The sequence below is a fragment of the Hyaena hyaena genome, unplaced genomic scaffold, assembly GCF_003009895.1.
Source record: "Hyaena hyaena isolate Hyena2069 unplaced genomic scaffold, ASM300989v1 scaffold_310, whole genome shotgun sequence".
Lineage (NCBI taxonomy): Eukaryota > Metazoa > Chordata > Mammalia > Carnivora > Hyaenidae > Hyaena > Hyaena hyaena.
Window position 1 is genome coordinate 1,654,058 of NW_024080940.1, and position 12,185 is coordinate 1,666,242.

The window sequence follows — 12,185 nt, forward strand, 5'->3', positions numbered from 1 at the left end:
CAGAGCCTGGAGCCTGCTTCAAATTCTGTGCCTTCCTCTCTCTCTGCCCCTCCCCTGCTAGTGCTCTGTGTTCTCTCTCTCTGAAAAATAAAAGAACATTAAAAAAAAAAGAGGATTTAAATTAACTTTGGGTGAAATTGTGGCCTGGTGTCAGATGTCCTACAGTTTTATTCTTATGAGAATGTGTAGTATGCTGAGTAAGGACTCACTTCACCCCACTGCAACCACACACCAAGTATTTCTACGGATCGGGAAGAAATGCTATTTCTTCAATATCAATGAACCACCTCACTACGAGTCAGATAGATAAAAGAGGACAGTTTGGTACAAACGAACTTGCCACGGTGCAGTGATATATAGTGTTTGCTGCTGTTGCCTGAAGGACCCTGACAGAAACACATTGAAGGTTTGGGGAGGATTTTGAAATCATTTAAGAGATGATAGCCTTGTCCTATGATAACATAACTTATTTTGCATATCAGTTCTGCACTGTAATCCAATGTCCTTTACTTCATAAGAAAAATTCAAGTGACCCCGAACTAAGGACATTTTTTAAAAAGCAGATTTTATTAGCACTTTTTTTTTTTTTTCCCCTCAACAGTATGTGCTTACTGTGTGGCATGCATGGGACCAAGCAATCCTCAGACATTATCTCTAATCTTTAAAATAGCTCCTCAAAAAGGAATAAAATAATAAAATAGCTCTTCAAGAGAGATGTAGATATGGAGATATGGTTATCTCTGTTCTAGAGATGAGGAGACGGGAACTCGGGGAGCGTACAGCTTGCCAGAGGTAGCACAGCTAGTCAGGGGCAGAGTCAAGATGCCAGCACAGCTGTCTCTGGCTCCAGAGTCTGTTTTCTCCTGGGCTCTCTGTGTCATTGCAGGGAACGACAACTGGACCAGAGTGACCTCTGGAACCACCAAGCGAAAGCCTGATTATATTTGGTAGGCTTTATTTGAGAAGGTGCAGATAGATGATTTTTAAAAATTTTTTAATGTTTATTTTTGAGAGAGAGAGAGAAAGAGAGAGAGAGAGAGAGATACACAGAGTGCAAGCAGAGGAGAGGCAGAGAGAGAGAGGGAGACACAGAATTTGAAATAGGCTCCAGGCCCTGAGCTGTCAGCACAGAGCCCAAAGTGGGGCTTGAACCAACAAACCACAAGATCGTGACCTGAGCCGAAGTCGGATGCTCAACTGACTGAGTCACCCAGGCGCCCCTAGATGATTTTTTTTTAAATTTCCATTGTAAAAAGGTTAAAATTAAGTCTTAAGGCTTGCTAAGGTTAGATTGCACCTCACTTGGCCAGAATATGCTGTAATCGTCCATAAATTGTATCAATAATTAGGGTATTGGAGTGTAATTTTGTAAAATAAATGGAAGGTTTCTTTTTTTTTTAATGTTTATTTATTTATTGAGAGAGAGAGAGAGAGAGAGAGAGATGAGGGGGGAGGAGCAGAGAGACAGGGAGAGAGTATCCCAAGCAGGCTCCGTGCTCACAGTGCAGAGCCCAGCTGGGAGCTGGATCTCACGGAACTGTGAGTCATGACCTGAGCCCAAATCAAGAGTCAGACGTTTAACTGACTGAGCCACCCAGGTGCCCCTGAAGGTTTGTTTTTGGATCTAAGGTTTTTTAGATAAATTTTACTGGTTGTATTTTGTTTAAGTGGATCAAAAGTTGTGTTTTCTTTCAAAATTTCATATGTCATCAAGTATTGATTTATATTTATTCAGGGATCTTTATAAGACATCTACTGTTAAACTTCAGTCTTTGATTATTAAAACATGTTTCTAGAAGTATTTTCACAGCATTCTGAATTTAAGTTATGGAGTTTTACTCTACGTATACATAATGAAAATAATTATGCTCTATATGCAACATTATATTTACTTTTTTATTTCTATGTTTTAAAATTCAGGTCCCAAATCATTTGCAAAGGCATTTGCCAGTGGCTATCTGATTGGAGAAATTCTGCACAAGTTCGAACTTCAGGGTGATTTTTCGGAATTTTCAGAAAGCAGGTTAGTGAGATTGATTCTTTCTAAAAAGGATCAATTCCTTTGGCATTTGGATGGCTTCATCTCCCAAAGTTCACTTTAAAAAGATCAAGAGCCACAAGATCCTTCCAAGCCTGAATCAGCCAAACATACCATTGATATGAAAATTGTTGGTTCCTGCCATATTCCTGCTTCATTGTCCCAGGAGCACAAAGGGATGAAGTTATATGGTTGCAGTAAAACCCCCTCTCTGGATGGGACCTATTTTAGTATCTCCTATATTTCTGAAATTCGAGGCCATATTACATCTTTTTTTGTTAATTGCTTCTTTCTTTTAAGACAAGTGAAGCAACATATAGATTCCTAGCAAAAAACACCTATAATATTGTTTTTGTTTTTAGCAGCTATATTGAGATATAATTCACAGACCATAATTCATCAGTTTAAAGCATACGATTAGGGGTTTTAAGCATATTTACATGTTTAGTACATTCACAACCATCACCACGAATCACCTGGCCCCTGGTACCCACTAATCTATTTTCTGTCTCTATAGCTTGCCCTATTTTACGCATTTCATATCAGTGGGATCTTACAATATGTATATTTTGTGACTGATCATGTTTTCAGGGTTTATCCATATTGTAGTGTATATCAGTGCTTCTTACTATTTATTTGCTAAATTTCAGTTGGATGTACCATGTCTTTTTTATCAATTCATTAACTGGTGGATATGAGTTATTGGTTAGTATGAACAGTGCTGCTGTGAACGTTGTGTTTTTACATGGAAATGTTTTCATTCCTCTTGTATCCTAGGCAGATACCTAGGGGTGAAATTGTTGGGTTACGTGGTCTATGTTTACAATTTTGAGGAACACCCATAATGCTTTTCAAAGTGCTGATATTATTTACATTCACACTTGTAATGTATGAAGGTTTCAGTTTTTCCACATCCTCATCAATACTTGCTATTGTCTTTTTGATTATAGTTATCTAGTCAGTGTCAAGTAGTGTCTCATGTGATTTTAATTTGCATTTCTCTAATGACTAATGATGTTGAGCATCTTTTCATGTGCTCATTACTCATTTGTACAGCTTCACTGGTGAAATGTTATTCAATCCTTGCTTATTTTCTTTTACATTTTATGTTTTAAGAGAGTTTCAGATTTACAGTAAAATTGAGAAGAAAGCACAGAGATTTCCCATTAAGCCCCTGCCCTGACACATTCATTGCCTCCTCTATTATCCACTCCCCAACCAGAGTGGTGTACTTGTTGCAGTTGATAAACCTGTAATGATTAGTGTTCACTCAAAGTGAATAGTTTATATTAGGGTTCATTCTTGGTGGTGTTCCTTCTATGGGTTTGGACAAATATAGAATGACTTATAACTACCATTATAGTATCATACATAGTATTTTCACTGCCCTAAATCCTCTATGTTCCACCTATTCCTCCCTCTTTTACCTCAACCCTGGCAACCACTGATTTTTGTTTTTACTATCTTGATAGTGTTGCCAGCTAGTCATATAGTTGGAAGGATACAATTGTAGACTTTTGGCTTCATTCACTTAGAAATACTTCATTTACTTAGAAATATGCATTTAAATTTCCTCCATGTCTTCTCATGGCTTGGTAGCTCATTTCTTTTTAACACTGAATAATATTTCAATGTCTGTAGGTACCAGTTTGTTTATCCATTCATGTACTGAAGGACGTCTTGGTTGCTTCCAAGTTTTAGCAATCATAATTTAAGCTGCTATAAACATCCCCATGCAGGTTTTATGTGGACATAACACTTTAGCTCCTTTGGGTGGATAATAAGGAGCATGGTTGTTAGATCATGTAATAGCAAGACGTTTTGTTTTATAGGAATGAACTGTCTTCCCGAGTGGCAGTACCATTTTGCATTCCTCCTAGTAGTGAGTGAGAGTTCTTGCTGCTTCATGTCCTCGCCAACATTTATTGTTGTCAGTGTTTCGGATTTGGGCCATTCTAATAGGAGTATCATGGTATCTCCTTGTTGTTTTAAATTCCAGTTCCTGAAAGTTGAAGAGTATGTTTGTATGTTTATTCTTTGTGCTCTAAGCATTGTCCCTGGCCCATAGCTGACACGCAATCATGTTTTTCTATTGAATAAATGATGTCAGAAAGTATGCCTGTTTAGCCATAGAAAACTTAAAGCACCATACCAGCCAGATGATGTATGTAGTATTTCAGGTACTAAATTGGCTTTTGTCAGCAGGGCCATAGAGGCTCTTTGTGTGAAATGGAAAAAGGGACCTCATCTGGATGGACACAATTGTAAAAACACAGGTCTTGGTGAACAGAGAGGTCTTTGTGCAAAGGAGAGGAACCCCTTTTTGGCTGAAACAGCCTTGCATCAGGGACAGGGATTGGCAAGATGAGCACAGGATAGGTTCATACTCTTGCCCCAACTTTGGACAGGGGTGCACCCTGGGTAAAATCATATGTAACAGTTCCGCTTTTCACCCGCTACTAAGAACTTTCTATCCCACTGAAAATCATTTCCTTAATGTGAGAAGAGGGACCCACTTGTTCTGACAACCAAATTCCATTCATCTTGAATTCTTGGAACAAGACACCTTCCCCCCCAATCCCCCAGGGGCACACAGTCTTTTAAAGAAGGCAAGGATCAGTAAATCCATGGATATGACCTTTGTAGCAGTGTATTTGATGGGGAAAAGGATCCTTCTTTCTCAAAGCCTATTTGTTAGGCAGATGTCTAGTGCTAGGGCTCATGCTTTGGAGTTTTTGTTTAATGTTTTTAGTTTCTATAGTCTAAAATATAAATGATGTCAATAACTGAAATTATTTGCCTTAGAAATTCTTAATTCTGAGAAGAACTCATCTAACTCTGAAAGAATTCTCTGTTCTAGGATATATTTAGTCTACCTTAAAGGGTGAAAAATGAGCAGATCAGTTAAAAGAATAAAACATTAAGGAGCTTGGATATTCCTGGGGGGACAGCTTCTACTTACCTTGTAAGTAAGATGTGTTCCCTCACCAGGTGGCAAGGAAGAGAGAAGATAGATAATCTCTTGGCAAATAAGAACTGCAAGTATCAGATACCTAAAATAAATAATCCTAAGAATGTCTTTTGTCTTAGAAAAATCTCAAGAAAATTTGATTTTTTCCTCCAAGTCTAGAATAGGAATAAATAAAAAATAAACACTAACCAGCTAAGCTAATAATTGTGGTATCTAAAGTATGAGACAGAAAAGTCATATCTTCTAAACCAAGGAACGTAATGATAAAATTATCAAGTATAAACATGTCACACGAGTTGCCATCGACTTATTAATTTCTTTTTTATGTTATATCCTATAGATGGCATTGCTTGCTCATTAGAAAGATAATTCTGTGGATGGGATTTGCCTCAAATGAGATTTTTGTTCTTGATTATCTTCCTTCCACTTTTTATGAAAGGGAAAACCCTTCCATGCTCAGATTACTAGTAGCATGTTTTTGTCCAGTCAACAAAGAAAAGCAAAAAAAGACAAACTTCTTCCTCTCCCTTTGCTCACTCACAGTGAACCCTCTGTGCAACATACGTAAAACATCTGGGAATTTGCTATAAGAAAACTGAGACATCAAATGCTGAAAACAAACAAACACTTCACTAGAGAAGGGGAAAACTTTTCCCAGAATACATTCCTTATTCCCTCAGAGGTTATCATTTGCATCATATACTCTGTCTCCAGAGCAAAGATGTCCTCATAGTTTTTCTGTATACAAAACATGTTGATTTTCTTTCTTTCTTTTTCTTTTTTTTTTTACAAATAGTTTATTGTCAAATTAGTTTCCACATAACACTCAGTGCTCATCCCCACAAGTGCCCTCCTCCATGCCCATCTCTCCTCCCCCCCACATCCATCAGTCCTCAGTTTTTGTCAGCATTCAAGAGTCTCTCATGGTTTGCCTCTCTCCCTTTCCCCCACCATTTCCTCCCTTCTTCTCCCCCTTGTTCCTCGGTCAAGTTCCTCCTAATCCTCCTATACATGCAAACATATGATATTTGTCCTTTTCTGCCTGACTTATTTCGCTCAGCATAACACCCTCAAGGTCCATCCATGTTGCTACACATGGCCAGATTTCATTGTTTCTCATTGCCATGTAGTATTCCATGGTATAGATAAACCACATCTTCTTGATCCATTCATCTGTTGATGGACACTTAGGCTCTTTCCATGTTTTAGCTATTGTGGAGAGTGCTGCTATGAACATTGGGGTACATGTGCTCCTATGCATCAGCATTTCTGTATCCCTTGGGTAAATTCCTAGCAGTGCTGTTGCTGGGTCATAGGGGAGTTCTATTGTTAGTTTCCTGAGGAACCTCCACACTGTTTTCCAGAGAAGCTGTACCAGTTTACATTCCCACCAACAGTGTAGGAGGGTGCCCAAAACATGTTGATTTTCATGCTAACTGATTGAGCATATGCTATATGAGGTTCTGCTGAATGCCACAGAACCTGTTACACAAGAAAGAAAACACATCCATGCACATATACAACATGTATATGTATAAGTTTACATTCTTAAAATTTTGTTTTTATATATTAAAAACTTCCAGAGAGAGGTACTGATATACCTGGTACTTTGGCCAGTTCATAACAGCCATTTTAAAGCCTCATGTGTGGCTGATCCTTAATACTAATAGGCTTACACCGCATTCTGGGGGCCATGCGAAACAAGTAAGAGGAGAGGAAGTGTTCTCCGCTTTTACTGGGTGCAGGGCTAAGTTTTGATACAATTTGGAAATGAGTAGTGTTTGCTTTTGGATTTTCCCTCCTGAACTTTGATGCCCCTAATCTCTGTAGCCCAAGGTTATGACCCAGCCAAATCTCCAACAAGTGGCTCTCTGGTGGTCTTTCCAAATATGTGTAGTGAGCAAGACATACAGTGCTTTTAGGATCGGAGGGACCTGAAAGAAAAACTGTGCTGGAAGAGCAAGAGGGGGTGTCATGTGCCTGTACAGGGAAGGTAAGCACAAGTCATTGACCTGACTGTCCTTCTGCAACTATACCCTGCAAAACATGGTCTGCTTTCCTCTCATTTTAGGTAGATGGTTGTATATCAAACTGTAAGGTCATTTGTGGGGGAGCAAACTGCAACCTGGACATAAGAAGATCTGAAAAAATGTTTACTCTTACTCTGAGATTTCCTGTAGCATTCAGTATTTTTTCTCAGCCCCTCTGAGACCTGTTTCTCTTAATTTAAACTATTTTATTAAGAGTTTGTTGATGTGGTTTGCTATGCTAAATATACTTTACCAAATATTTCTGCTATAAGAATAATAGTAAACAGAGGAAATAGGACAGTAAGTTACACCACATAACTGGAAAAGGTAATCAAGTTACTGTGTCAATATTTTTATTGACGTTGGCCTTCCCGTGATATTGACTCCTTATTCATATTTAGAAATCATTCCTAGATTTCCTCAGCCCTACCTCCTTATAGAGCATGGGTTTTTAATTTGCCAGTGAATGGGCACTTTCAGGCTAGATTTTAGGAGGCTCATAAATAGCCAGACATGGTGCATACGTGTTGTATATGTGCGTGGATGTGTTTTCTTTCTTGTGTAACAGGTTCTGTGGCATTCAGCAGATTTTCAGTGGCATCTGTGATAAAACAAAAACAAAACAAAACAAAAAAACAAAAAAACCAGCAACCTCTTGAAAAATAGTATACTAGCAACAGTATATAAAGTATAAGTGTGAAGCAATCTCTAAATACTTAATTGAGGTCATTGAAGATCGTTGTATCTTCCCCAAATAACTTTATAGTCCAAAATGAAGTCATTGAGTGAAAAACCTTGTATGAGAAATTCTAACCAATAGGTGCCAACCCCCTCTTTCCTACAGAGTCTTTTCTTTTCCTTTTCTTTCTTTTTTTTTTTTTTTTTTTTGGTGGGGTGAGGGGAGGTTGGGACTTTGACTTATGTTTTTTCCAACCATCAAGTATATTCGGTATGTTTTTTCCAATACTGAATGTTGGGAAGTTAGATTAAGGAGGAAATAGGCCAGTGGTTAAAACTGATTTGCATCTAGTTGGAACACAAAGAGGCACAAGAATTGAAAATGCATCCAGCATGTCTTGGGTCTTCTTTTTGTCACTGGATTCATAGGCTCATTGACAGCCCTAGATCATTTGAGATCCGTATTCCAACACTTACCTCAGTTTATCATTTCTAGTTCACTCATGTGTTTGTCCCACCGTGAGCCCCTCAAGGGCAGGGAATACACCGTATTAATCTTTGTAAGACTTTAATAAACTTATTAAAATCTCATAGGTGATTCCAAAATAACTTAAAATTAGAAAGTCTTTACTGATTCTTAAAGTAGTAATATAAACTTTAAAGTGAAGATTGAATAATTAATTACATTGCATAGCTCATGGTATTTAAATGTTTCTCACAGTGCCTTGGAGGATTGTTGTTTTTTGGTTTGTTTGTGTGTTTGTTTGGTTTGATTTTGTTTTTGAGAGGATTGTTGTTAAAGTTGTCAGTGCAACATTTAGGGCTATTTTCAGACTCGAGTAATAATATCATTTAAAGCAATGGAAATTAAATTTTTTTAATGTTTACTTATTTTTGAGAGCGACAGAGACTAAGCATGAGTGGGGGAGGGACAGAGAGATAGGGAGACACGGAATCCAAAGCAGGCATCAGGCTCTGAGCTCAGCTCAGAGCCCAACATGGGGCTTGAACCCACAAATCATGAGATCATGACCTGAGCCAAAGTTCACCAGTTAACCGACTGATCCACCCAGGCATCCCTAAAGAAATGAAATTTATATTACAGTTTTGCCTTCTGAGTAAAATATTTTTCAAAGCCATAGCTGTTTTTCCATTTAGAAGAAGGCACTTAGTTATCTGTTTTATGTATCGACTTCCTATAAAAATTCTAACATCTATTTAAGCAGAAAAGTATATAAAACGAGTTAGTTTCACCATTCAAGAGAAATAGTGGGCGGAGTTGTGGACAATAGAAAATCTCAGTGTATTTACATGACTGAGGGGTTTCACATGGAACCATGTAGTATAAAGAACATCGGATAATTCACCATATCAGATCATGATCATGTGTTGAATATTGTTGTTTGTGTTTAATTCAATGTCAGTGTCTAACTATGTAAAATATTTTAATGCCTAGAGTTTCAAATGCCAAGCTTAATAATTTTTCTCGCTTGGAGCCAACACTTCACCTTCTGGGTGTGCAGTTTGATCAAAATGTGGCCCACAGCATCATCACAGAAAAGCCAGGGGCGGCAACAAAACTTTTGTATCAGTTGTACACTGTTCTTCAGAAAAAGAAGAAAAGTGGGCTGACCGCAGTGGAAATGCGAACCATGCAGCCCCCAGCAAATGCCAGATACCAAAGCATGAAGAGTGAGGCTTTTCGAGACGTAAGTACACAAAGAATCATAAGCATACCACCACGTAAACCTTGGTAAGGAGACATGGCAGTGACGTTGCATCACAAAAAAAGTCTCGTTGGGTATCTGTGTCTGTTATGTATGTTATTGACCGTTCTCAGGTTTTGTTTTCTATTAATATTTTCAATTCATGTATCCATTTTTGACATTTTCCTTCACGTAACCAGTAGTGTATCAAATTCCGTGGGTTCCTACCTCCCAGTGTCTTGATGCCTTGCTCCTCTGTTTCCATTTTTGCTACTGCCATGTCTGCTCATATTCCCCGCATGAATTACTGCCACGGACTAACATGTCTCCCAGTCTTCTGGCTTTCTGCCAGACATCAATCAACTACTAGTTAAATCTTCCCTAATTTCCACTTGCACTGGGTTCTTTGCTCAGAAACCTCCCATTTTACATATATCCTGTTTCTAACCTGGACTGACATTCAAGATCTTTCACTAAACGGTCTCAACCTGTGTCTCTGACTGCATTTCTTCACAGTCCTCAGCATAAAGTCTGTCTTTTCTACATTGATCAGCAACCTGCCCTTGTATAGCTCTTGTATATCTCTGCTCCTCCCTCCCTTTCACCCAGGCTTACACTTCTCATCTGTCCTCCCCCTGCAAACTTTTCTCCATCTACCTCTGTGGCAACCTTCCCAGTACACGTGGATTCCTCCTGTGGAACTCCGCGGGCACATGCAATTCTCACTGTCTGGTGCTAACCTCCCGCTGTTGATATTATTGGCTGATTTTCATGGTTTATCTGTCATAAGCCCTCACAAGATTTTTATTTCCTTAAATTCAAGGAATATGCCTGGTGCAATGACTTGAACATTGCAAATAATCATTAACTGTGTTTTGATTAACTGATACAACTTTTTAGTTGACAGTTCTCTCTAGTTCCTGTAAGTGAAGTACATTAACTTTTCCAGGTCTCTAGGTTAATGGGGGGTGCTGGCCTGATGGAATGCACTAAATAGAAACTGAAAGAATTTAATGTGTGCACTGAATTTATGAAGAAACAATGACATAATAGATGTGAGAGTCATCTCCACTTTCAGATTTGCTGATTCTTATGAGACTTATGAGCCTGGTAGCAGAATGAGCTCAGCAGCCGTGGAGCGCTGGAAATTAGATTATGCTTTCAGCTAGAAGAACTTGGTATTACATCCTGCCTCCTTCACGAGCAAGCTAACTTTGAGCCTATCCCTGAGACACTCTCAGCCTCTATTTTTTCCAACTGTTTCCCCAACTGTTAAAACAAAATTGATTGTCTCCACCTGCTCAGAGTTAGGCTTTTGTTGTTGTTGTTGTTTTAAGGAAACAATATACAAGTTCTTTATAAAGTTTAAAATAGCAACAAGAGCTGTAAGAGCTGTATAGTTGGGGCCAACAGTAAACCACTGGGTAAAAGTTGGCCATGGTGACCTTTCCAGAGTGAATCATTCATTTGTTGAACAAATATTTGTTGGGTTCCTATTTTATGTCAGGCAATTGCACAAGGACCAAGGACAGTCCCAACCCCCCTGGAAATAAAATTTTAGGGAGAGAAAAATGTTTCAGTGGAGTAGTGTGGATTGTGGTGATTTGAATCATCAATTGAGATGAAGAAGACTGGAACATAGACTATTCATTCAAGAAATGTGCAGGGAAAAGTGAAGAGAAAACAAGAACAGTAGCTGCAGGGGAGAAGCTCAAGAGAAATGTGAGAGTATTTGTTTCCTTTATGGACACAGAGACTGGAACAACTAGCCAGTTGAGAAAAAGAATCAATAGCAGGAGATGACTGGTGGGAAAACGAAGCGGAACAAGGTCCTCTGGGGAAGAAAGGAGGATGAAACTGATGGGCCAGGTGGAGGAGGAGATATTGTAGGAAGGAGCTAAACATGCATTTTTCTTTGATCCAAGATGGAGGAAAATTCAGGTGTCTATTACATAATAATATTGACTAAAATTTATTGGTTGTACGTAGTGAGGTGCAAAGCCCTATTCCAGGCACTGTGTATCTGTTATCTCCTTTGGTCTTCACAATGGCCCTATGAGATAGGTGTTTTATCATTCTCATTTTACAGATGATAAAAGTGAGATGCAGAGAGGTTAAGTAACTTGCCCAACTTAATGCAGCTAGTAGGTGGTAGAGTTGCAACAAACTTAGGCAGTGGGCGCCTAGAAGACACACGCCTAACAGGAGGCCCCATTACATCTCAGTGGGTATTTACTGGGTTGGTGGGAGGATAATAATTGATCTGAAGATCTAGATACATATTGAGGTAGAAAAGTAGGATGTTCAAGGACCTTACATTTTTGTTGCCTCTGTGAAGATGGAGGCTAGGCCATATTTAACGACGAGAAGAGCAGAAAGTTGTGTAAGGGCTTAAAGTCAGCTGATCGGTCCCTAAACGATCTTCTGAGTAAATGTCAGTGTCTACTGAGGCAGTTTTAGAAGAGAAGGACCAAACATGGTTTGAGTAACAGTACCATCTGAAAAAAGCATTTAGTAAGTCTTTAGCTTTTAAGGATTACTTTTGGATATAAATGTTTTAGTTAAATACATTAGCCATGTTGCTTTCTACCCCACTTTATAATCATCTTTGAGGTTCATTCTCTTATATTGTTACACTCTCATTTCTAGTGGACTGGAAGTTTTAATGTTTCTTCACTTTTTACTAGGAAGTAGCTTAAATAATGGAAGGAATCTGGCTTCTCGTATTATCTCGTATATGTTGAATTGCTTTTATAAAATTA

At 38.6% G+C, this 12,185-nt stretch overlaps 1 protein-coding gene across 1 annotated transcript in view; it reads left to right on the forward strand.

The window, feature by feature from the left end:
* The window catches only part of SPEF2 (sperm flagellar 2), a 186,052-nt gene that overhangs the window by 10,365 nt on the left and 163,502 nt on the right, over window positions 1-12,185 (forward strand). The window contains exons 2-3 of the mRNA XM_039248276.1: window positions 1,921-2,023; window positions 9,174-9,426. Of these exons, the coding sequence (XP_039104207.1) occupies window positions 1,921-2,023; window positions 9,174-9,426 (356 nt within the window). The remainder of the gene's footprint in view (window positions 1-1,920; window positions 2,024-9,173; window positions 9,427-12,185) is intronic.